This window comes from Carettochelys insculpta, chromosome 1 (assembly GCF_033958435.1).
Source record: "Carettochelys insculpta isolate YL-2023 chromosome 1, ASM3395843v1, whole genome shotgun sequence".
Taxonomy (NCBI): Eukaryota; Metazoa; Chordata; order Testudines; family Carettochelyidae; genus Carettochelys; species Carettochelys insculpta.
Window position 1 is genome coordinate 172,886,031 of NC_134137.1, and position 25,785 is coordinate 172,911,815.

General features: G+C 48.5%; 1 protein-coding gene across 1 annotated transcript in view; it reads right to left on the reverse strand.

The window, feature by feature from the left end:
* PDE9A (phosphodiesterase 9A) overlaps window positions 1–25,785 on the reverse strand; it is a 105,506-nt gene that overhangs the window by 61,596 nt on the left and 18,125 nt on the right. The window contains exons 2-4 of the mRNA XM_074983411.1: window positions 25,163–25,233; window positions 23,282–23,359; window positions 22,082–22,125 (exon numbers count right to left, since the gene is read on the reverse strand). Of these exons, the coding sequence (XP_074839512.1) occupies window positions 22,082–22,125; window positions 23,282–23,359; window positions 25,163–25,233 (193 nt within the window). The remainder of the gene's footprint in view (window positions 1–22,081; window positions 22,126–23,281; window positions 23,360–25,162; window positions 25,234–25,785) is intronic.

Genomic DNA, 25,785 nt, shown 5'->3' on the forward strand with positions numbered 1-25,785 from the left:
TGCTGCCGTGCCAGCCATTAAACCAATTAAATTTAGTTCCACTGTTTCAGCAGTGGCAGGACAGGGAGATGCAGACGAGTCAGCAGTGGCAGATCTGGAGCCGCCAATGACTTCTAAAAGAGCTGCATGAGGCTCTGGAGCCACAGGTTGCCGACCCCTGGACTAGCAGAATGAGTTTAAATCAGGTACAATGCAAGCAGGCATTGTGAAAGCCCACACCCCCACCCACACACCACACAGCAAACGTACCTGATCCCTGCCCTGCAAACCCCTTTTACGTCCTTCCGTAGAAACTTGCCAGTTCTGCATTGGTTTTGTTCATAAACATGTGCTCAGGAGGAGACCGCCATATTCATTTTCCTAATTGTAATCCAAACTAGGATTAAAATTCAGGTCCCTAAACAAGAAAGGCCAGTGTATGAACTTACTCCATTTCCTTTGCTACAAGAATTCCACTTCTTTCATTTTCTAGCGCACCCCTGACACCAGGGGTGGAAGGTTTGCAGAAATGCTGGTGGTGCCCAGGCCACCAGAGCTCAAGCCCCTCCCTCATCCAAACTGCACACTCACCCGCCAAACCTGATTAAGATTCTGGGAGGGAGTTTGTTCATCAGGCTTCCTGTTTCTGACATTCTTAAAAATGTTGGTATTACTTTTTGAGTTTTTGTTCTTCAAATTGTTTTTTGGCCCTTCTAATTACATTTTTACACTTCATTTGACAGAGATTATGCTCCTTCGTATTTTCCTTGCTAGGATTTAACTTCCATTTGTTAAACAATGCCTTTTTGGTTTTTTCTATTTCTTTTAATAGATTGTTAAGCTATGGTTGCACTTTTTTGGGTCTTTTACTATTTTTTCTTTTTTAATTTGGGGCATACACTTAAACTGAGGGTCTATTATGGTGTCTTTGAAAAGTTTCCATGCAGCTTGCAGGGAGTTCACTTTTTACACTGTACCTTTTAATTTCTGTTTCACTAACCTTCTTATTTTGTGTAGTTCACCTTTTTGAAATTAAATGCCCTGCTGTTGGACTGCTGTGGTGTTTTTCCCACCACAAGGATGTTAAATGTAATTAATTCACAATTTCCAAGCAGTCCATCCATATTCACTTCTTGGACAAGATCCTGTGCTCCATTTAGAATTAAATCAAGAATTGTCTCTCCTTTTGTAGGTTCTAGAATCAGTTGTTCCAAGAAGCAGACGGTGTAAATAAACCTTCTCTGCATCTGGTCCTGAGGTCACATGTACCAATATGGGGATAGTTGAAATTCCCCCATTATTTTTGAATTTTTTATTTTTATAGTCTGTCAGTCTCCCTCAGCTTTTCACAGTCAATATCACCGTACTGGCCAGGTGGTCAATAATATATCCCCACTGTTATATTCTTATTATTATATCATGGAATTACTACCTGTAGAGATTCTGTGGTACAATTCAGTTCATTCAAGTTTTTTCATTTGATTCTATGTTTTCTTTAACATACAGTGCCACACCCACACCAGCCTGACCTGTTCTGTCCTTCCAATATATTTTGCATCTTGGTATTTCTTCGTCCCATTGATTACGCTTCTTTTTTCAAGTTTCCGTGATGTCTCTCTAAACTCTACCTCAAAACTCCATCGCAAAACTCCCATTAGCCCACCTTTTGTTTCTTTATCTTTTGACTGGATTAGTTGGCAATGCTTCTGCGATAATCTAATGATCCTTCTCAGAGAAGTAGCTGTGTTAGTCTGTATCTTTACAAAACAAAGCAAGCAGTCCCGCAGCACCTTAAAGACTGACAATATTATTTATTAGGTAATGAGCTTTCACCGGAAACGCCCACTTCTTCAGATTTGAAACTGTTTCCAGAAACTTCCAGAATCTAAAGACGTGGGTCTGTCCCACAAAAGCTCATCACCGAACAAATCATTTTGTTAATTTTTAAAATGCTACAAGACTGCTTTTTTATTTTTTAATAAATAATATTATTAGGCTTTAAGGTGCTTTAAAACTGCTTGCTTTGTTTTGCTAATGATCCTTAGTTCACTTTAATAACAAGCCTTTTGTTATGCTAATCTCCCTACCTGCAAAGGCTGTGCTGCTCCCAGATTCATCACAGTCACACTCAAACTGCAGTTAACATTGCTGGAGCTGAGCTCCCAGGCTTGAATATTCATGCTTCCTGAGCACCTAGAACCCATATGACTCCCCACCTATGCCTGACACATCAAATTGAAATGGAAGTCCAGCTATGAATAACAGGACAGACTGGAATGATTTGACCAGATAGCTAGAAAACAACAAGTAAAGTTAATTTATTCTGGAAAAATTAACAACAGCTGAAAAGCCACAGAAGTGGCATCCATATTCACAAGTAGAACACATTGGCTACAGTTACACTAGCAAGTTTTGCCAACAAAACCCCGGTTTGGTCAACAAAACAGGTGAAACGTCCACATGCAAAATGCTGTTTGTGGACAGTTTGTTGACACTTTCACTGGTAGCGTTCTGCCTCTCAGCTGTGAGACATAACGCTGCTGTTCACAGATTCTGTCAACAAAAAAGCTGTGTGGATGCTTTGGGGGGCTCTCTCTTGAGAGGCAGGGCATCCAGAACAACGGGCAGCCCTATCTGCTATGCTTCCGGGTGCCTGTTTTGTCAAGAGAGCAGCTGAGCTGTCCCGCCACTCTGTTGACAAAGCGGAGCGCTCTCCTGATTGGATTTTGTGTGTGGCAGCACTCTGTCAACAGAAGTTTTGTTGGGAAATCTCTTCCGACAGATGACTTCTGTCAACAGCTCGCCATTGTGTAAACCATAGCCATTGCTGTTATGCAATGGGAGGAAAGCAATACACCAAACGTCGAGACCAATGCTTACTACGGGACAGAATTCTAACCCTGTATGATTCCTTCTGACAAGACAGCTACAGCAAGCGTACTTGTTTAGACACACAGGAAAGGTTCAAGCTATCCCCTGTCTTTACAATGTTTAGTATTGTGGTGGTTGGTACAATAAACCATAAGACAGATAAGCAAGAAGCAATTTTCCAGAACACTTCTGTTTAATGGAATGAAAGATAGTCAGGATATAATTGCCTTTGACAATCTCCAGTAAAACAGTTTTTGCAATAAAAATGTAATAACTACCATACTGGGGAAGGCCCTTCATTGATCTTGTCTAGGACCCTTTTTATTCCTGACAGTGTATGTGACATACTGCACTACAGCGACTTTATTTTTTATTTATGCTTATGCCTTGAAACGTTAAAAGTTACAGTGCCTTTAAAAATGATATCCTCTCCAGTCCAGCTGCAAATGCTATAGCTGTCACCTATATCTACACACACTGAGCTATCATCTGTATGTACACACAGAGACACATGCACATGTATATACATGATAGAAATGCGTAAGGGAAAGATATTAATGGACCCATCACACTTAACCACAATCGACGATCAGTCCCAAACTCTTCTGGGTGCTATTTAGCCAAACGTAATGTAACCCTGGATCTTACCCACGAAAGGTCATTACCTAATAAATACATTTGTTAGTCTTTAAGGTGCTACAGAACTGGGTATTTTTTGTGACGCTACAGACTAACACAGCTACCCCTCTGAGATTCACAAAATGTTTTTGACAAATAGTTTCCTCATTAGGCCTGTTACCACAGAACTCTGAGTAACAATCCATTTAAACTACAATACAGAACTGTATTTCCCACACCCCAGAAGCAGTGCAAAGGCTTGGTGCATAGGCGGTGTGTATAATAGGCCAGGCGAGTGCACCTGCTACTGCAGGAGTCTGGGTTGTGTGTGTTTTTATTTAGTGTTATATGCTGCGCGGGTTCAGGGGCAGCTGAGGAGATGGTATTTGCTATTCAGTTTACCTGGGGTTCATCAGTAATCTCTCTAGAGTCCTGGGAGATTATTGATGAACCCAGGAAGCCTCAGCTGTCCAGGACCCTACATGGCAATAGTGCTCAGTGGCAGAGCGGGGAGTGGCGGAGGAGTTGGGAAGGCAAGGCACATGCATTTGTCATTCTCTGGGAGGGACAGCTCGGGCTGCTCTGTGGCTCAGATGGCTCAAGTTGCTGGGGCTGCGTGCTGCGGTTGGCTGGTGCAGCTGTGTCTGCTCCACCTGGCCTACCTGTCCACCTACACGGCTGGGGCTGCTTGAGGTGGTTAGTTGGCCAGCATGGTGGGGACTGGCCTGAGGCAACTCCAGCAGCAGGGTGGGGGCTTAGGGTTCTGGCCACCCCGAGCCTTCTCTGGTTGTCAGGGAAGGGGAGGCTCAGGGCTCTGTCCGTGATAGGGCAGAGCCAGGGAACTAGCCCCCCTTTCGACATAGGGGTCCATCTGCTGCCCCTGGCATGGGGGAGTTAGGGAAGGTAGGAGGAGGTAAGGGAGAGGGAAGTAATTGCTGGGTGTGGACTTGGAGGGTTGTCGGTGTGGCTGGAAGAAGTATGGAACAGGTTATTTTTTGTGGGGAGGGCTGGATGGTTAGGGAGACTTCCCCCATGAAGACCCTGGCTGATCCCATCTCTCTCTCATTCAGTCAGGCATAGCTCACCCCATCCCCATGTGTCCCTGCACTCAGCCAGCCCCATTGAGTCCCCACCCAATTGGTGCCCTCCACTAGCCCTTCTGAACCTCAATCTGTGGCCCCAGCCCTCCAGCAGCCCCTATGTGCCACACACTGCCCACCCCCCTCATCCCATGCCTCCTGACCTGGCCCCATTGCAAGGGCACTGGGAGGAATGTAGCATCTTCTCTTTCCTATTCACAGCTGGGGCTGCTCCCACCCTGGAGGGGTTGCATTCTGTTCTGAAGCACAGCAGCCCCTAGTGGGTGAAAGGCAGTGCTTGTCGGCAGGATATATTTTCTGCCAGGAAAAACATATGCGAGGTCAGGAGGCATGAGATGAGGGGGGTGGGCAGTGTGTGGCACAAAGGGGCTGCTGGGGGGCTGGGGCCAAAGATTGAGGTTCAGAAGGGCTAGTGGAGGGCACCGATTGGGTGGGGGCTCAATGGGGCTGGCTGAGTTCAGAGACACATGGGGACAGGGTGAGCTATGTGCCTCACATGAATTCTGGACGTGCACAGTGGTGCAGAATTCCTCAGGAATAGGCTCTACACAGAAAAAGCTTCTAATGGGGTAAGGGGAATCTTGCCTGCATAAGGATGGCAGGATCGGGTCACTGCATTTATAGTCTATGGTCATCATTTTTTTTTAAATCCAGAATTTCTTAAACCAAACCTTAGTATACGTTAAGGAGTTGCTAATCTTTAAAAAATCTAAGTGCTTGAAGTGCTAATAGGAAGGGAGAACATTGGCATTTGCAGTACAAACTACCCGAGCACTTCCCCTGAAAATGAAACCTAATCCATCATTACAGCAAGGAATTAAAATGTAAGAATCCCACCATTGCCTGCACTGGTTCAGCTGCACAGCTGTTAGCAACATGAGAAGTCCTAGTGTAGATTGTCTCCAGCAGCCATATCAATTAAACCTGCTCAGTAGTGTAGGTCAGGTCCCCTTTCTCTAGTAAATCCCCAGGCTATTTGCCAAGATTGGCAACAAAACCATGCAAACAGGGCTTGAAAAGGCAAGTTCGTCTTTAACAAGACCCTAGATTTTAAGGAATAGGTTTTTTTTGTTAAAAAAACAACAAAATGGCGCTAATATAATCCACTGTCCTCCACAAATGAAGTACAATGGCAATATTTCTCTCTGTCTGTCCTGGAAATGCAAGATAAACATTTTGACTTCTACATTCGCTCATATGTTTTAAGCATAATTTTTAATTTATTGGCACACACATGTATATTGACAGCATAAAAACATTTCTAACACCTGTCTCCTGTACTCTTCCGATATATCAACATATATCATGAATACAACACATATAGTACAGAATACGTTTTGGAAAACAATCAGTTGTGTACAGTACACAAGAAACAGCTACCTAACATTTAAAATGCATTCCTTTGAGACTGCTTGTTTCCTTTGAGAGCATTCATTACCACTAGTCTACTCTTCATAATATCACAGTTAATTAAGAGAGAGATCAGCAACGGATTGTCAGGGACATTTGCTTTTAGTTCCCAAATGATTTGCTTATTACACAATTATGCCTCTAAAATGGGACAAGTGCATAGTACTTTTCTGAAGGTCCAGGATCTAATTCACATTCTTTTGTGTTTTTAGTTTATTTGATCCCCAGGTACCGTGACCCAACAAGCAAATAAAAAGATTAGTTCCATTACTAAGAATAGTTTTCAGTTATCTCAGAAAGGGTTTTAAGCTGCCATTGAAAATCAAAGAGCTGGAAAATAAACCAAAAACAAAAAACCCAAATACCTCTCATTTAAAAATTACCAGGAAAGCTTCATCTTTGCTTACCGTGCACAGTGCCTAGAATACTACGGACTCCAAAAGTAACAATAAACACAGAAACCTTTGTACCCTGTGTAACCCTTCTGTTAACGCCAGATGCCTGCCAGAAGGGCCGGGTTCAACTCTTGTGGGGTTTTCCTATCAAGGATACAATCAACTGGCTCGAGTCCCCACCCAGTGGCCTGGGACAATTTCACCCCCGTGCTGGGTGCCTGTAAGGCGGTTCTCCCCACCTCGCAAGCACAGAGTCTGAGATAGAAATGGCTTGTTTAATGACCGTAACCTACCCCAAGGTTACAGCGACAGATGCAGCATATCTCAGCACAGAAGAGACAAACCCCCTTTACCCAGATACCATCCCCATATGCAGTAGAACCCAGTCTCTTGCTGGGGCTCTTGGCCCTTTTCCACACACACACAGTTACAGGGTGTACCCTCTGCGGTGCAGTCCCAAACTCAAAGCCCACAGATACATCACCAGGGCAATACTAGCTGTCCACTTGTCTGTAGCCTCCCCTTGCTGTCACCAGCTGTCTGCCGGTCGCCATCGTCTACCACCGCCGCCGCTCCTACCGGCCGCCCGCTGGTCCTGCTGTTGTCCGCCAGTCCTAACCCCACTGCTTGGGACTGCCCTAAGGCAGAACCCAGTGATTTCAGCTCTGTGTGGCCTCAGCTGCCACTCTGTGATTTCAGCTCTTGGTATCTCTAGTGTGGGGTTTCACAAACACCCTAGTATCCAGCTCTATCTTTTAACAGGTGGGGAGGGTTAGTCAAGCCAGGCTTATAGCTAAGGCATAGGGAGGGCCAAGGCACTCAGCAAGCTGGCTCAACCCATACCCCTCCCCTTGCTCTCTCACAATGCTTTAAACCAGGGAGCCCTGTGTAATCAATGTCTTACACAGCTAAGGCGACTGCCCTGTCCCCCACAACAACCCAGAGCATCGGTGAGATCTCACAACTCCCACCTTAAGTGTCAGCTTAAATTGTGATTTTACAACTACGTTTACAATAGACCAAATCTCATGGCTTACTTGCTACCCATTAGGCTTTGCCTGAAAAGGTATCACACATGCACACCTTTTGCATTCTCATGCAGATGACCTCTGGGAGACTCATTCCTCCCGGCCTTCAGCAGCACTGCATTCCTTCTGCCCCATTGCCCACAGAAGCAAAGACGAGAGCAGGCTCATTTGCTCTCCTGCCTGTGGAAGCAGCTACCTGTCCCCTCCTCCTTCCATCTTCTGGGGCGGGGGAACTGCTGCTGCCCCCCACTTGAGCAGCCCACCTCCTCATCCAGCAGCTGCTGCATCCTCCCCGCCCCCAGCAGGAAAGGTAAGGGGCTTCTTAAAGCAGCGGTTGGGCCCCCTCCACAGGCCTCCTCCTGTGGAGTGGCCTGGGAGGGGTGAGTTTGGGCAGAGCCCTTCTTCTCCACCGGGGCTCCAGAGGGGTGGCTACGTAGCCAGGGGTGGGGTGTTAGGGTATGGCCCTGCCCCACCCCTGCAGCCACCCTCTCCCTTACTGCCCCCCCACCCACACCCAGCCACCGCTGGGGGCCCCTCCTCCACCTAGGCCCCCTTCTAACCAGCTGCCCCTTCCTTCTCCCCCTGGTTTCTTGAAGGCTCTGCAGCAGCTGCTGTGGCGGGGATTTCAACTGCACCCTCGAGGAGCGGGACCGCATGGGGACCGAGAAGTGCCAGGCCGCTGCAGACGTCCTCAGGGAGCTCATTAACCATCGCTCTCTGGTGGACATCTGGCGCAGCCACCACCTGGACGAGGATGCCGGTTTCACCTACGTCCGGGTGGTGGGCCATAAACCTGCACACTCCCGGTTGGACCGCATTTACATCTCACGGCACCATCTCTCCCAGGCCCACGCCTCCAGCGTCCGGCCGGCCCCCTTCTCGGACCACCATCTGGTGGCCGTGAAGGCTTCCCTCTTGCCGGGGAAGCGGGGGTCGGCCTACTGGCATTTTAACAACAGCCTGCTGGAGGACGTGGGCTTCGTGGCGTCCTTCTGGGAGTTCTGGCTGGCCTGGCGCGAGCAGCGGCACACCTTTCCCTCGGCGCGGCGGTGGTGGGACCTGGGAAAGGTGCGCGCGCGGCTCTTCTGCCGCGACTATACTCGGGGGGGCCAGCCGGCAGCAGGATGCACTGATAGGGCAGCTGGAATGGGAGGTCCTTGAGCTGGAGAGGCGTCTAGCCGCCAGCCCCGGAGATCCATCCCTCTGCGGCACGTACCGGTAGAAGCGGGACGAGCTCAGGACCCTCGACGCCCATCGGGCACAGGGGGCCTTGGTGAGGTCGCGAATCCAACTCCTCCGGGAGATGGACCGCGGCTCCCGCTTCTTCTACGCCCTGGAGAAAAAGAGGGGCGCCCAAAAACATATCCTCTGCCTTCTGGCGGAGGATGGCACCCCTCTTACGGATCCGGTGGAGATGCGCGAGAGGGCTCGCGCCTTCTACGCCGCCCTTTTCTCCCCGGATCCGACCGACGCTGACGCCCTCAGGGCGCTCTGGGACCAACTCCCATCGGTCAGCACGGGTGACCGGGACCGGCTGGAGCTTCCTCTCACTCTGGCCGAGCTCTCGGAAGCCCTCCATCTCATGCCCACCAATAAATCCCCGGGCATGGACGGGCTGACCGTGGAGTTTTACTGCGTGTTTTGGGACGTCCTCGGCCCAGACCTGCTTGGCGTCTGGGCCGAGGCCCTGCAAAGCAGGGTGCTCCCCCTCTCGTGCAGGCGTGCAGTCCTCAGCCTGCTACCCAAGAAGGGGGACCCCCGCGACCTCAAGAACTGGCGTCCCATCTCGCTCCTCAGCACGGACTACAAGATCATTGCCAAAGCCATCTCCCGTAGCTTGGGGTCCGTGCTGCAGGACGTGGTCCACCCCGACCAGACCTACACCATCCCGGGCCGCACCATCCTGCACAATTTGTCCCTGGTCCGGGATCTCTTAGAGCTTGGGTGTAGGGACGGCCTGTCGTTCACCCTCCTGTCCTTGGACCAGGAGAAGGCATTCGACAGGGTGGACCACGGGTATCTCCTGGGCACCCTGCAGGCCTTCGGCTTCGGACCCCGCTTCGTTGGGTTTCTCCGGGTGCTGTACGCTGCCTCGGAGTGCATGGTCAAGCTCAACTGGACCCTGACCGCTCCGGTCAGCTTCGGACGGGGAGTACGACAAGGCTGCCCGCTCTCAGGACAGCTGTACGCCCTGGCCATCAAGCCCTTCCTCTGCCTCCTCCGGCGAAGGTTGACGGGGTTGGCGCTTCCAGAGGGAGGGCTGAGGCTAGTCCTGTCGGCGTACGCCGACGACGTGCTCCTCGTGGTCCAGGACCCGGGAGACCTGGCGTGTCTGGAGGCTTGCCAAGCTATCTACTCGGCAGCCTCCTCCGCCCGGGTCAACTGGGTCAAGAGCTCTGGCCTGGTGGTCGGGACCGGATGGCAGACGAGCTGCCTCCCACCCGCGCTTCAGGCCATCCGGTGGAGCGCGGGTCCGCTGCTCTATCTAGGCGTCTTTCTATCCGCCACGCATCCCTCTCCGCCGGAAAACTGGCAAGGCCTAGAGAGCAGGGTCACTGAGCGGTTGCAGAGGTGGACAGGGCTACTCCAGTGTCTCTCCCTCCGAGGGAGAGCGCTGGTGTTGAACCAACTAGTCCTGTCCATGCTCTGGCACCACCTCAGCACCCTGGTCCCACCCCCCGGGTTCCTGGACCAGCTTCAGAGGTTAATCCTGGAGTTCTTCTGGCCAGGACTGCACTGGGTCCCTGCAGGGGTACTCCATCTTCCCCCGGAGGAGGGGGGACAGGACCTGACCTGCACGCGCACTCAGGTCCATGTCTTCCGCCTCCGGGCCTTGCAGAGGCTTCTCAACACCAACAGTGCAGATAGTCCGGCGTGGAGCACGCTGGCGCACGCTTTCCTCCGCCGTTACCAAGGGCTCCGATGCGACCGGCAGTTCCTCTATTTATCCTGCAGAGACCGTCCGCGAGGCCTCACGGAGCTGCCGGCCTTCTACCAGGACCTCCTCCGCACTTGGCGGCTGCTCGCAGCCTCCAGGTCCTTAGGGGCCACCGTGGGAGAAGACCTCCTCGCGGAGCCCCTTCTACACAACCCCCACCTTCGTGTGCAGGCAGCGGAGTCTCGCACGGTGTGCCGGAGGCTGGTCCTAGGTGGAATCACCAGGGTCGGAGACCTCCTGGACTATGAGCGGGGGGACTGGATGGAGGCCCCGGCGCTCGCCTGGCGCATGGGGCTCTCCGACCTACGCTCCCCCCGTCTCTTACTCCGGGAGGTGAAGGCTGCCCTGCCCTCCACCGCTCACAGTTACCGGGTCCTGCGAGAGGGTACACCCTGCCCCCCTCCCACACCTAGCCCTCCGGACCTCTTTGTGGGCCCCCAGCTTCGCGATCCTGCCCGCCCCCCTCTCCCCCATCACCTTAGCCGGCTGCACACTTTCCAGCCGGTCCCCTTCCAAACCGCACCTCGACATCTTCTGTACGCACTCGTGCTTCACACGCTCCACTTCCCCACCCTCGTGTCCCGCCCCGATCACAAATGGCGGGACCTCTTGCCGTCATCGGAGGGTGGGGAGCCCCGGTGGGCCGGCCTCTACTCCACCTTGGTCCCGCGGCCCACCGGGGACATCAGCTGGAGAATCCTCCATGGAGCGGTGAGCACGGGCGTGTACCTGGCGCGGTTCACCCCCATCCTGGACACCTGTACCTTTTGCGGCACGAGGGAGAACCTGGCGCACATCTACATCGAGTGCGCCAGGCTGCAGCCCCTCTTCCGGCTCGTCCAGAACCTCCTCTTGAGGTTCTGGCTGCACTTCTCCCCACACCTTCTCATCCTCTCACACCCTATCCGTGGCCTCACAAAGTCGCGGGACCTCCTCGTCAGCCTCCTCCTGGCCACGGCCAAAATGGCCATTTACAAAACCAAGGAGAGGAGGCTGGCGGGGGGGGGGACGGGACCTGCGACTGTGGGGTCTACTTCCGTTCCTCCCTCCGCTCACGAATCTGAGCAGAGTTCCTCTGGGCGGCGTCCACCAACTCCCTGGACGCCTTTGAGGAACGGTGGGCGCTGTCCGGGGTCCTCTGCTCAGTGTCCCCCTCCGGCTCCCTTATTTCAAACCTTTGACCCTCACTCCCGTTCCTGGTTTTTCTTTTGTTGTCCCCCGTATTTATTTGGGACCGGGCTGTTTTTAATGGGTCCTCTCTCATCATGAGAGGGGCCTTGTAGCCGTGGGCAGGCTATGCCTGCCCACTCCCCCGGCATCCAATATGTACACCTGAATTCAGTGCCTCTCACATCTGTCTCAGTAGCTGTAGCACACAGGAGAGTAACAAGTTGCTTTCAAAAACCAACCCAACCCAGTAACTAAACTAGATGTTCTACTATCACTCCTTTTGCCTCTTAGAGCTGACTAAGAATACCAGGACAGTCTAATCCAGGGAACAGGTAACTGTCATGTGACGTTTATAGAAGTAATAAATGACTTTCAAAACATAAAACCATGTTTTTATAACCCTAGAGTGCAGGAAAGATATATGACCAACAATGGCAATTGCTCTCATCTTAAAGAGACATAGCACAATTCCTTCAAACCATTTCAGTCAAGACTGCTACAATTGCTTATTGCAAAAAATAAATAAACAAAAATGTTACAGCAATAGGGAATTATGCACCTAGCGTTTGTCTCTCTGGCTTATACCCTCAAAGACATTTAGGACCCTGGTTCCCATTGAAATCAGTGAAACTTAGGTGCCTCAATACCTGGTTAGGTCTATGCCTTGGTTTCTTATCTGGAAAATGAGGGTAATAATAATCCTCCCATTCTCCTATCCCTTGTCTATTGTGTCCATTTAGCTCTTTTGGGGTGGGGGAATGGGTCTATGAGCCAGACTGTGATCTCCCCGCTCAAGCTGAGTACTGCCATATGCCAACAGTAATCTCACTGATTCACTGCAACCCCTTGGGTAAGAGGGGTCTACTCAGTGTACAACATGGTATCAGAATCTGACCGCAGGTGTATGCACAATTCACAAGACAGTAGTGCCCCAGGCTTCCTCAGGGCCTCTATCTCTACTGGAACACAAACATAAAAGATAATTGTCACCTTCATTCTGAAATTCATTTCACAAAAGTGGATGTGGCTTTGCAAGACAAAGTTGTTACCCAATTTGCAAAGGACTCCTGTTTTGCTCTCAAACATTTTAGAACTGAGAAATGCGAAGACTTACACCCACTCAATGAGACTGCAGAAAATTCATAGTGCACAGCCTCCAGGCAAAATTCAACTCTTCCTGCAGCTATTGGTTGCTTATTCGGCACTTGCTCTGCGTGTGTGGAACTCTCGCCAAGGTTTTCTGCATGGCCGCAAAGGGATTCATCCCCCAATGAGGGCATGATGTTCCACACGGTGGACATGAGAGCTGCAATATAGGATCAGAGAGTAGGATTCTTGCCCCTTTTCTTTAAAGGCCAAATTCCAGCAGTCTTCAGGTTTGACCAGAAAACGAATGTCTATTAATGCTGCTAAAGTCAGACTGCCACCATGCACATATTTTTCCTGCCAGAATCAGCAGAAATCAGAGTAGGGGATTTCTCTTTCTCTCTCTCAGACAGGTGGGCGCACATCCCATACCCAGGGCCGCCAAAGGGGGTGGACAAAGGGGACTGTTGCCCCCAGCACCAGTGATTCAAAGGGTCCCAGAGCTTTTGCTACTGTGGCAGCAGGAGTAGCTAGAACATTGGGCCCCTTTGAATTGCCACTGCAGCACTGCTCAGTGTGGCTCTGAGATCTGGGGGTCCCATGGTCTGGGCAGTGCTATGGGCTGACTGCCCTTGGCCCTCCCCTTCAAGATCCTGCCCCCCACATCTTGCCCCACGGCCCACAATGTCTGTCAGCCCCACTGCCCATAATCCTTAGGTGCCTTCCTTAGAATGGCCAGAGTCACCATCCCTCCCCTCTCAGCTCCTTGCTGTGGTGAAGGAGGAATAAGCAAGTTGCTGTGCTCCTTCTGTGGAGGACTTTACTTGGCCGTTTGGGCCCAGAGAGCTATTACAGCAAGTATGGGAAGGCAGAAGTGGGATACTCCCATTCCCCACCCCTTCCCACTGGCCTGCTCCCAGGAAGATGGGGGGAGTAGCAGGCAATTTGGACCTGTTCCCCTAAAAAACATTCAGAATTGCAATCTGAGCAGCTCAAAGCTGTGGGGTGGGATGGGCTGGCTCACCTTACTGCACGCACTTTCCTAGGTAGCCCCGCCAGGCCTGTGATAATTTCACCCTACGGACCAGAATCAGGCTGGATAATTTCGGCCCAATGGGCCTATCATCACACACATACCCAAGCATGTACCTCTGCCCAGCTCACAGCCTGGATTTACTGCAAAGCATTTTGTTTTGAATAGGAGGATAGTCCTTCCAAATGTTAGAGATAAGAACAAAAGTGTTAGAATTGGGCACGAAGAGAGCTGGTTGAGAATTGTTCTGATAAAATGATTTTCATTGGAAAATGCAGATTCCACAAAACCAAGGGGTTCCAGGGAAATGTGTTTGTTTTGCAGACCTTTGGCTGATCATATTCCTGAGGTTTCACCTGGAATTTCAGGGGCCAACAGTCCTTTGACACAATAGACGATGCATTAGAGCCCTCGCCTGGGATGAGGAAGGCCCAGGCTCAAATGCCTATTCTGAAGCATGCTTCCCATGTCCTAGCAAAGAGTCCCAACCACTAGACTGGACAGTCAGTCTTAAATTCTGTTATTAGACTTTGTATAAGTAATCAGAGGACTAGAGGGTTCAGGCAGAGTGCAGGTTTAAACTTGCATCTCCCACATTCCTGGAGCGAGCCTTAACTAGTAGGCTATTCTGGGGTCTGTTGTACACCATGAAAGATTTTATATCATAGTTTTGTTCCACTATAGAAAAAAAATTCTGAAACCTTGAAATTTTTCACAAAATGGAATTCTTACTCTAATTCTGACCCCTATCCATTGCAGTTAATCATCTAAGATTGGTGCACAGATTAACTACGACTGAAACCTGCAAATCCTTATTCAGATACGTCATCCCTTTTCCAGTTACATTAGCTGCTGTTCCATTTACACTTGGGTACCTGTGATCAGCTTCCACCCTAGGGGCTGCTTGTGTGAGTAAGTTATGTCAGAAACAGCTTTTCAGGTGGAGACCTTTTTCCTGATGACATTGTTTAGAATGGACATGTCATACTCTTTCATAAGTATTAAGGGTTATTTTGGCTCCTAGATCATCATATGTGTAGATTAGGCATTGTGACAAGTTGCTGTCATTTCACAAATAATGAATAGGTACAAAGAAGATAATACATACATAACCAGTCAAAAAATCTATGGGTCTTAGTTGGAGACTTCGATATCACCAGTGGCTCATCGATCAGCATGGCAGATATATAAATAAATTTGCACACAGGTCTCCTACCTGGTAGCTACATTAATTGTGCGGACCCAATTCTTCCAATTCACGCTGGCTGTGTCTACACTAGCAAGTTCTTTCGGAAAATCAGGCCCTTTCTGAAAGAACATATGGAGAGTCCACCCACAAAATTCGCTCTTTCGATCCAAAATCAAAGAATATGATTCTTCCCCCAGAAGCCCTCTTCTGCTCCTGGATCAGGAAGAGTGCCTCCTTTTGAAAGCTTCTTTTGAAAAAAAAATGTGTAGATGCCTTCATGGGCCCTGTAACACGTCCAGAAACGCCCAGCCCCTTGGCCTAGGGCGGGCGGCAGCAAAAAGGGGTTAGAGCACCAGCCCATACTCAGTTCGGGTGGTCAGCGGCTCACCGCTACAACACCATACAGGCCCCAGCCCTCAACCTAGGGAGGGGCCGCAGTTCACAAGAGTAGTATAGTTCTGGGCCCAGCCCTCAGTCCAGGGCAGGGCAGCAGTTCACAGGTAATAGTACAGTTCTAGGCCCGGCCCTCAGTCCAGGGTAGGGCAGCAGTCCCAAGTACTAGCACAGTTCTGGGCCCAGCCCTCAGTCCAGGGCAGGGCAGCAGCACAAGGTTTAACCACAAAGCCCAGCCCTCAGTTTGGGGCGGGGCAGCAACACAAGGGTCTAAATGCAGGCCCAGCACAGGCTGGCCCTGTCAAGGAGAGGGGGGTAGGGGGTCGCAGGCCCTCCCACTCCACTGCGACCTGGCCCGGGGCCCTGGGGGTCGCTCACACGCAACCCCGGCAGTGGGGATCCAGACCACAACACACTGCCATTGGTTCGTGAGCGTCGTTCCCCGGGCCACTTCCTACCTCACCCTCTGCTGGCGGGAGGTCCCAGTCCATCTGGTCAAGGGGTCTCCCTAGGTCAGTCTCCTCCAGGTCATCCACCTTCGGGGGCTCCGGCCAGTCGTCCATAACAATGTCGTTAGGGTAGTCGGGCGGCGGTAATGCAGGAGACGCGAGGCGATCCTGGGTCTGAGTGCTGAAAGGATCCGCTGGGACTCTGGGGCAGCCCGCTCCTGGGGCCTCTTCCAAGGCGGGGGGTCTCTGCCGGCGGGAAGGTCCTGGTAGGTCTGGGAAGTCCGGGTAGTCCCCTTGGGGCATATGGACCCGGGATTGCTTGGAGCCTCTGGGGGCTTGCTCCTCCGGCCTGGCTGGGCGGCCGCAGGCCCTCTCCCTTTGGTGCCGAGGAGCTCGTGCAGGCACGTCCTCCCTGCCCGGAGGTCCAGGTCCGAATGGGTCCTGAGTCCTGCCTTTGGCTCTTCTAGCCCTTGGCCCCGCCCTCTGAGGGGCGGGCCTCTGGTCTCCTGGCTCCGGCCCCACCCACCAGGGCCTCTGCATAGTCTCCCCTGCTTCCGGGTCTGCAGGAGGCCATACTGACTCACTACAGGCCCTTTTTTCGGAAGAGCAGTCCTCATGGTGATGGATTTTTCAATCCCTGGCCCGTTCTTTTGAAAGAGTGGAGACTGTGTGGAAGCTCTCTATTGAAAGAGCGTATCGATCTTTCAACCTGCTTTTTGTGCGTGTGGATGCGCTCTTCCAAAAGAAGATCTTCCAGAAGATCACCTTTCAAAAGATCTCTGTGTTGTAGACACAGCCACTGACATCTCTAGGCAAGAATCATGGGCTTTCTTCCATATGAGTTGATAACTAGATAATTGAATGGGCAAGTAAAAGGCAATGGAAGTCAGAGGCAAAGATGAATTGTTCACCTTTTGTCTGGTCAACAGACAATGAAATGCACTGGTAGCTGTTCCCAATGCTGAGGTTCTGTAGAAAGAAGTGGTAAATATATTGATTCCCCTGTGCTTTGGTCTAGATTTCCTCTCATTTGATAAGACAAAGAAGCTCCTGACCTCTTTGCCTTTCAACACGCAGTTCAAATTTGGTCATGTGAGGTTACGCGGTTACACATTTCTAAAGGGTCCATCTGAGCTAGTGATGGTGGCATTAGGAAAAGCTCAGAGCAAAGAATTCAGTGCATCTAAGGAATGACAGAGGTCCGAAGGAGACAATGCTAGTGAGGAATTGTTATTATTTTCCTCAAAGGCGGGAATTCTGCAGTTGATTGGCAGCATAATTTAACTGGCATCTACTGTATTACAGAGTACTAGATCTTTAGTTGCTGCAAGCCGAGGGACGTGAATCTGTGAGTCCCAAGATCATTTTAACTTCAGGAATGAGATCTCTGCCTTCACGCTACTGAAATCTGTATTGGTTGTGATATAACAGTATTCACTGGAACTAAAGGTGGATGCCCTTATCATGTGACTAGGGTAATAATTTTGTGCAATCCTGATTCATGTCATTATGGCCAGGGCATAAAGACTGTCCTCTTACCACTGCTCCTGTGCATCACACCTTTACATCGTATCTATATTGCAAACTTGGCTTGATGCAAGTAATGTTAAAGTAAAGCTGCTGCAGTTAGTCTATGCTTGTGCATATATACTTGTCTCTTGGGTCAGCACTGTGTGGTAATCACCAAGAGCGCGTGCATAAATACTGGCTCAGCAGGTACAGAATGACTGTTGAACTTGCTTTTGGTAGACTGAGGTGGTGTTTACTCACAAGATTGGATTTCAGTTAAAAATATCCCAATATTTAGAGCTGCCTGCTGTGCCCTGCATAATAGCTGCAAAACAAGTGGCTGGGGCCAGGAGGGGTGGAAAGCTGCTGCTGGTGTGGAGAGTCAAGAATCAGACACTAGGGCTTGTAAACGATATTAAGATGGAGCTTAATGGCTCAGGAAGTCTTCGGAAGAGCACTTCAACAGTGAGCCACATTAATGTAGTGTGGTGTGCTGTGCACTACCTGGCCCTGTTATGTGGGTGGCCTGTTAGAAATTGTGTGATGCTGGGTACACATCTATGCATACAACACTGTCAATGTACCTATTAATTTTGTACTGTTTGCTTCACATTTATGATTATTGTACTGTGCATGTTTGTCATTAAATCTGTGAGTTGTCTTACAATGTGCAGGAACAAGTAAGTGCGTGCTTTCAGAATTGCAAAGCACTCTACGGCCTATGTTACAAACTGATAGCAATGTTCCAAATAATTGAATTATATTCAGTAACAAAACCAGTACAGCGAAAAATCTGCGCAATTGAAAAGAAAATACACTCAAAACTTTAATAAATTAATAGACCAGAATGTATCAAGAGGAAAAGTCATCCATGTACAGTTGTACTACATATACAGCTATCGTGACTTTCACAGATCCGCACATGTGAAGCTGTGGTTGTCCTAATGTCTTCCAAAGTCATAGGGCTGTGGTCCCTGTGTTGCCATGTGGAATGTTGAGAGTTGAGGTGTTTGCGAGGGGAGAAGGGATCTGTAGGAAGGTGCTGTAATGGAGCTCGCCCTGGACTGCAAAGGGAGATGACCACAGGACCTTTGAACCCATAGGCCCACAAGAGTTTGCAGCCTCTCTGTTCACTGAAGGAAAATCCCTATTATGTCCTGATGCACCTCTCTCTCCCTTTTTCCTGCTGGGAATCCTAGACCCTTCTTCTGTCCATGCTTTCTTTCTCAAAATACCTGCAATATTCACCTTCCAGACCCCCTGCTCCCAATCTGATGCAGTGCTGGCTTGAAGGATCTCACTGATTATGTCATCCCAAATCCTCTTCTTCCTCCTCCTTATCCGGCTCCCACATTCCATGGGTGCGAAGGGGGAACTTATCAAGGCTGCAATGGCAGCAAGTACAGTTGAAACACAGAGGCACCCATCAGTCCAATCACAACAGAAGGCAAAAGTTAAGGTTCACAACTCACTTCCTTTGCTCCCCCAGAGTGTTCAACAAGCAACGTCCATTGACTCGTACTTCTGCTTTGGAGTGCTTGTATATGGCACCGGTTACAGAGCAGGCTGTGGTGAATAAGGCTTACTAGGGGAGAGGGAAATTAGGTGGGAATGGCTCAGTTGTATTAAAATAGTATGAAAATATGAGCTTTGGGCAGTGGCACTCAAACTGGCACCATTTTCCACAGTCTGTGGTGATTGTAGCTGATATCTCACTCCTGAAAGTAACAAAGGAACAGAGAACCCTGCTGCTGCTGGTAATCCAGTGTTGGCTAGGCCTGCAGGCTGCTACCCTATGAACTGCATTGGCCTGATGAAGTTACCACTGACTGATGTGCAAAAGTGTCCTACTGCGGAGGAAGCAGTAAGGTTGTCATCCTTAGAAACCTTCAGGAAAGGACTGCAAAGTACCTCCAGTAAAGTGTCCTTGAGATCTAGGGGACATCCCAGTGTTCATATAGTTCCCCTTATGGCTCCCCCACTCTTGCCTAGCCCTACATGGGAACGAAAAGTAGGTAATACCATTACTTCTTTCTTTTGTACTGTTACGTCTTCTCGTACGAGTAAAATAATGGAAAATCAATACTTGTGCCCTCTTAAGTCAGGGGCGCCATCACTGCAACTGGAAATAAATTTACACACTTAAACACAGAGCCTTCCTTTCCACTGGGCTTTCTCATTTGTGATTGCTAGTACTGACTAGATGTGGTGGAGTCTCAAACAGGTCCTGGCTAATAACATAGCTGGACCCTCACCCAGTCACTTGTCTCCCATTCTCTTCTTCCTTGCTGTTCAGGTCAAGGACCTATGACTCAGGCTCCTTGGAAGTATCTTGAGTGATGGGTTCTCCTCTAAGTATGGCATGTAGTGCAATCTAAAAGCAGCATGCTGGTGGTTTGGCACCAGATCCACTGTCGGCCTCCCTGGTTTGTTTATAAAGAAAGTAGAACCGAACATTTTTACAAAAAAGAACCATTTACTTTCTTCGATCTTCTGTAAAAGGTCAGGAAAGTTTAAAATTAATGGCAACCAACATAAATGAGAAACAGAAACTGAAGAAACAGTAATTTTCTTGCCTACAGTCCAAATGATTTCCTTTTTCCTTAACAGAAGCTGTTTACCTGCTTTGGCTAATAAGACAACAGGAATTTGCAGCGCTTTTCATCTTAGATCTTTGGGAATCCCTACTTCATAACAGGAAACAGGAAACCACAGACATGATTAAAATGGCCAACCATATGCTAAACAAAGCAATCCACCCTTCCCCCAAACTCAGCTGACCAAAAAGTCAGGACTATCAGAAAGTGTGAAAAGGCAAAATTGCTCTTGGAAAATATGAAGTGGGCTTTGTTCAAATAAAGCCAAACTGCCTGAAGCCATTGGGTCAGATTCTTATCCAGTGAAAATCAATATAACTTGACTGCAGAGCCACACTCAGAGACACCAAACAAGGATCTGTCCTTTCTTGTAGATGAGGCAAGCAACCAGTGTTACACATGCTAGTCTGTATGTGAGGAAGGTCACACCTCCTAAAGTCCCTTTCCTTCTCGAGGCTACATCTACACTACCACCCAGATCAACACTCGAGATCAATCCACCAATGGTCGATTTAGTGGGTCAAGGGAAGACCTCTGAAATTGACTGCAGACCACTCTCTGGTCAGACATGTTACAGTACTCCAGATATGAGAGTAAGGGAAGTCAACATGAGAGTTTCTCTGATCAACCCTCCTAAAGTGTAGAGCCGGCAGTAACTCATCTTAAGGTAGATCTACTCCAGGTGCCATGTTTATATAGTTGGAGTTGCACATCTTAAGATGACTTTCTGCTATAGTGTGGGTGTAGCCACACTTGATAATGCAGCTATTTCTCTCCTAGGCCAAGAGTTCTCACGTCTTTCAATGTGGAACACATTTTAATAAGAGAAGTGTCTTAAGGGCTACTTCCCTCCCCATTTGCTATCACATGGATCCTCTTCTCTCCTTTGGACAGCCTTCCTCAGCCTTCAGCAATCACTGCTATGTCATTCTACTCTGATAAAACCCTTTCCCCCTTCCCATTTTTTCTATTCCTTTCTCTTGTCTTACTCCCCTGAACTAGCCTCTCTGTCATCTGTTCCCTCTCAACTGACGTGCTTTCCCACAGCCTGGCCCTCCCGTCTTCCTGGACATATGGCTAGGCAGCCTCATTTCCTTTTCCTCTGGACATTCCTCTCCCAGTGGATGCTGGCAACTGGGCCAATGGCTTCTGGTTCCTCCTCTTCATAATCTATATACCATAGGCTGAAGCCAATGCAGCTAGGGCCAGACTATTCTTCCTTGTTTCCGGCTGCTTTTACAAGCCTTTGCACATTTCTTTTCAGTGCAAAGCTGATATTCCTCCAGCACCAGCTAGAGAGAAGCAGCCACGCATGACGAGCTAGTTCTCTGCTGAACACAAGCTAGTGCTCTGTGGGCATCTGGTCTGCCTTACACCAAAATCAGGGAGATACTGGACTAAGCATGTTGCTAAAAACCAGCAAGAAAATGTGAGGCAGATTGGACTGAAATGGAAGTGCTATTTCTGTTCCCTTTAGACTAGAGAGGGGACAACTCAGCTGTTTCAGAGAACAGGCCCTGAAAGCACACATGGGATATGCAATGTTGTTACCCATCCAGACCTTTTTCAGTCATGTCACTTTTATTAATGCTACTGAATCCACGCCTGATAAATGTTTCAGTGAATAAGACACCCTTTCCTCAGTCTGTAAGTGCTATCTAAGATACAAATGCCGGGCCCAACTTTGATGAGATGTTTGTAGAAATTAAACAAAACAAAACAAAACCACTACAGGTAGGATTTTCAAAAGTGCTCAGCAATGACTCCCACTGAAGTCAACAAGGATAGGCCTACAGAGCAGTTAGACACCCCTGCTGCAGGTCTCTTTCATGGCTCGGTGGACTTATAATTTGCCCACATTGCAGGGTACTAGATCCTGGGATCCAGAGTGAGCTCACACTGCTACACAGTAATGAAACAACCCCACAGCCTGAGCCCTGTGAACCTGAGGGGCTGGCATAGTCCAGCCTTATGTGTCTGGTTGCTACACGGACATATCCTTAAACTTGTAGCATTGACCTCTATGGAAGCAGAGTTAGACCAATGATGAGCAGAGTTGAAAATTCCATGCTACAGGTTCACAGATAAGTCTCTAACTTGAATAGCAGCTGATTTGAAACACTCATTAGTTGAAGTTCAAATATTTTGCACAGTTCTTGATTATGGCATAGCTTCAGCCACCTCAGATCAATAGTTTTTTTGCATTATAACCAGAGAATGTACAAGTAATACTTTTTCCAGATTTTTTTTTACTCTAAGACTGCCAGCTCAGTCAAAGGTGTTTCAGTAAATATGGCTGAAATAAAGGTGTTTTACCTGACAACTGTCCAGTAGCCACAGGTCTCACTTTATATGGAGTACTGTAAAATATCAGAAAAGGCTTGTTACAAGGACACCTTGCATTTCCTATATAGGACTGGTGCACATGCCATGAAGAGTGGGCAGGCCTGCTCACTGGGGGTGGGTGAGGAACAAAGGGGGCAGTCGCCCCAGGGCCCGGCCTTTCAAAGTGACCTGGAGCTTCAGCTGCCACCACTGCAACTTTGTCAGCAGTGGCGGCTGGAGGTCTGGGCCCCTTTGAAGACCCGCGACATTGCTGCTCTGCCACTCTGTGCAGCTGTGAGGGGGGTATTTGTCCCTGCCCCTTTTGGGGGTGCGGAGCCAAGCCCCCTCCTAGTTTGCCCTGAGAGTGGGAGGAAACATATCAATGCATTCTGAGCTGGCTTGAAATGTGTAGGTTGAAAATTTATCCATGGAAATAAAGAACATGCACCTTTTGTGAAATTATCACCTTTAAATTTGCAGCACTGTAGTAAAGGACGTGGTCAAGTTACTCTAGTGCCACCAGAATATGCCCTTGTCAGATAGCAAGCACAGCAGAAATCTCTCCCTTCTGAGGAGAGTCAGCTTGGAAATAGAGGTGTCAAAGAAATTGTCACTGGGGAGAAGAAAGTTCTGTGGGGGCAGGGACAGTCTTTTTGTTCTCTGTTTACACAGTGCCCATCACAGTGGGGTCCTGGCCTATGAGTCGGGGGCCTAGGCATGCACAGATAACTACAGAGATAATGAGAGTGACCACAGTGGGCATAAAAAGCAAGCAGAGCAAGCTGTGAAAAGCCAGGGAACAGAAAGTGAATTGGGTTTAGACCACTGTAGGGCTTGGAGCAGCCTCTCTATGAATCCACACCCCAGAAAAAGCTGGACCACCCATTTGCAAACATGCCTGAGTTTTAACTGAGAAATATAGAAGCCTGTGAATTACAGGAGCTGGCAGCCTTTGAAGTAAACACAGTGGGTTGCAAACAGATGTTCTACATTAAATACGTATGTGCAGTAGTTTTTCCTCCAATGTCTTCTCCTATTTTACTAACAGATAAAGTTACAATCCAAGGAGACATTAATGTTATCATCTTGTGCCCAGCTTCTGCTGACAGTTACTTCTCACAGTGCAGGGGCTCCTGACCCCCTTTTCTGGCTTGACTCTATTTTACAGGGTTGGGCCCTCTTCAGGCTTACCTCTCCGTGTTTGCTGGCATTGTTGGATCGATGGATACCAGGCAATTATCAACTGTCAAAAGTGAGATAGTTGTGTTCCTGAAAGACATGAGTCAAAGAGGGTTATTTAACTTAGAAAATGAGGGTGCTGGTTCTGCGTTCACACCTTTCTTGCCCCGACGTAACTGATCAAGTGGGATTGAACACTCCCATTCTGACCAGGTGCCATGTCACACACTCTCTGCCCTGATGTAGATGACTACACAAGGGACAACACAGTAGAAAATTGGGTCCTTAATAACTATGGTCTGCACAGTTCGACCACAAGAGACACGTGTGATTAAAACTCATCTGCGGTCTTGTTTGTCCCCAGAGGAACTTTTCTCCCTATAAAATCACATCTGCTGCACTACTGAATAACCACATACTAATCCTTCCACTGAGGAGCTATCATGATTTATTGACTTGGTAGAGTTTAGATATTTAGACTGAGTTAAAAACCAGTATAAATATTTACCCTGAGAAAATGCATACAAAATCCAACTCCCTCCCAGCTACACAAGTGATTGGCAGTGCTGCTTTTCACTTCTTTTACAAAAAGAGAATTCTAAAATTGTTAAACAAGTGCCGGCACAAAACAAACAAGCAAACAAACAAACCCCAAAGCCAAACATCAAGAGCAATGGAAAGTATTGAAAGGAGGGCAAAGTTTTTGAATATTTATTTTTGGCGCATCACAGACTTAGTGAACGTGTTTGAAATTAGTGAAATCTCAGCATTCCTTTGTAAAGCCCTGTTTAAAACAAACCGTAACCCAGCTTGTTTAACAGACCCTCCTGTTATTGCTCATGAATGGCTTATCTCATTGAACAGGTTTTCTGGGTGACAGTGGAAGAATTAGACATCACCGGCACATGACACTTATCGATCTCTCCAATATCAAAGGAAGGGTATAGCAAAAGGAAACACCAAAGCCTATTGGATTCCGTCCCAGAATTTTATGTAAATAATGGTCAGTGGGTTCTCCAGCTACCCACAGAGTTAGCCACACTCAATAATCCTGTGTTGTTATTTTCATAGGCTTTATTACTGTGAACGTGTACATCTAAGGGACATCATACTCCTCTCTACAGACCCCTTATTAGAGGGTTCTGTGACATCCAGAGAGCAGTGGGAACTAGTCTTCAGTGCATGGACAAGGGGCTTCTGGCTGATTCCCCTAGCTTCATGAGTGAAACCTCCAGCCTCCAGCCAGTTTGGTCTGTGGAGGACTGGAACATCAAACTCTGTCCCAAATGAAAGAATTAACAAGGTGGTGCACAAGTGGAAACTCATGACATTTATAGGACCCCTCCTTCCCCCAGAAATAACCCAATTAAGTGAGGACATGGTCTGGAACAAAGAACCTAGTAACATTTTTATTTATTCCTTTTATGCAAAATTCCAGCAGATACTATGTGAATGGATGGAGCTTTGAACAAGGCTGGTACAAGTTTATTTGACAGGTGCCCCACATGTAAAACCAGCATCCTTCAGTGGGTTTTTCTGTGCATAATTTCTCAAAACACCTTCTATTGTGTTCTGTTCTCTTCACCAAATCAATACTGTGATATCTGAGCACCTTCCAAAAGTGCATGAAGTTCTCTTCAATTTATGAATTATGCATGAATTACTGTTACCCCAGTTTCTGCTTCCCATATACTGTAGTTTGATGCCTGAGATGCAAAATTCAAATCAGGGCTTTTGTCTGGATTTTTAAAATATTTTCTCCTCTTCCCAAAACTCAGACATGAGTTGGGTGTGAGGTTCCATTTTGGGCTCATCGATGAATTGTTCTGAAGAAGGAAGGAACCAAGATTAAAGATGTGTTAGCCCTTCTCAAAAATATCAATTGATACCTACCTTGGTAAACCAGTTGCGATGCAGAAGAGGTCCACAATATCTCTGGAATTGCAGTATTTACTGAAGACCACCTTCCCAGCAAAACAGCAGCAGCAAAGAAAAACAAGAGAAGGTACATTTTAATTCCATGGGACATTAACCTCATGTATTCTCTTTATAGAATCATAGACTCTTAAGGCTGGGAGAAACGTCAGGAGATCATCGAGTCCAGTCCCCACCCCCAAAGCAGGATCAACCCTAAATAAATCATCCTAGCCAGGACTTTGTCAAGCTGGGACTTAAAAACCTCTAGGGGTGGAGATTCCACCACCTCTCTAGGCAAAGCATTCCAGTGCTTCACCACCCTCCTGGTGGAATAGTTTTTCCTAAAATCCAACCTAGACCTCCTTCACTGTAGCTTGAGACTATTGCTCCTTGTTCTGCCGTCCCTCTCTACTGAGAACAGCCTCTCTCCATCCTTTTTAGAGCCTCTGCTTTAGGAAGTTGAAAGCTGTTAACAAATCACCCCTCACTCTTCTCTTCTGCAAATTAAAGAAGCTCAAATCCCTCAGCCTCTCCTCATAGGTCATGTGCTCCCTCCCCCTAATCATTTTTGTAGCCCTCTGCTGGACCTTCCCCAATGC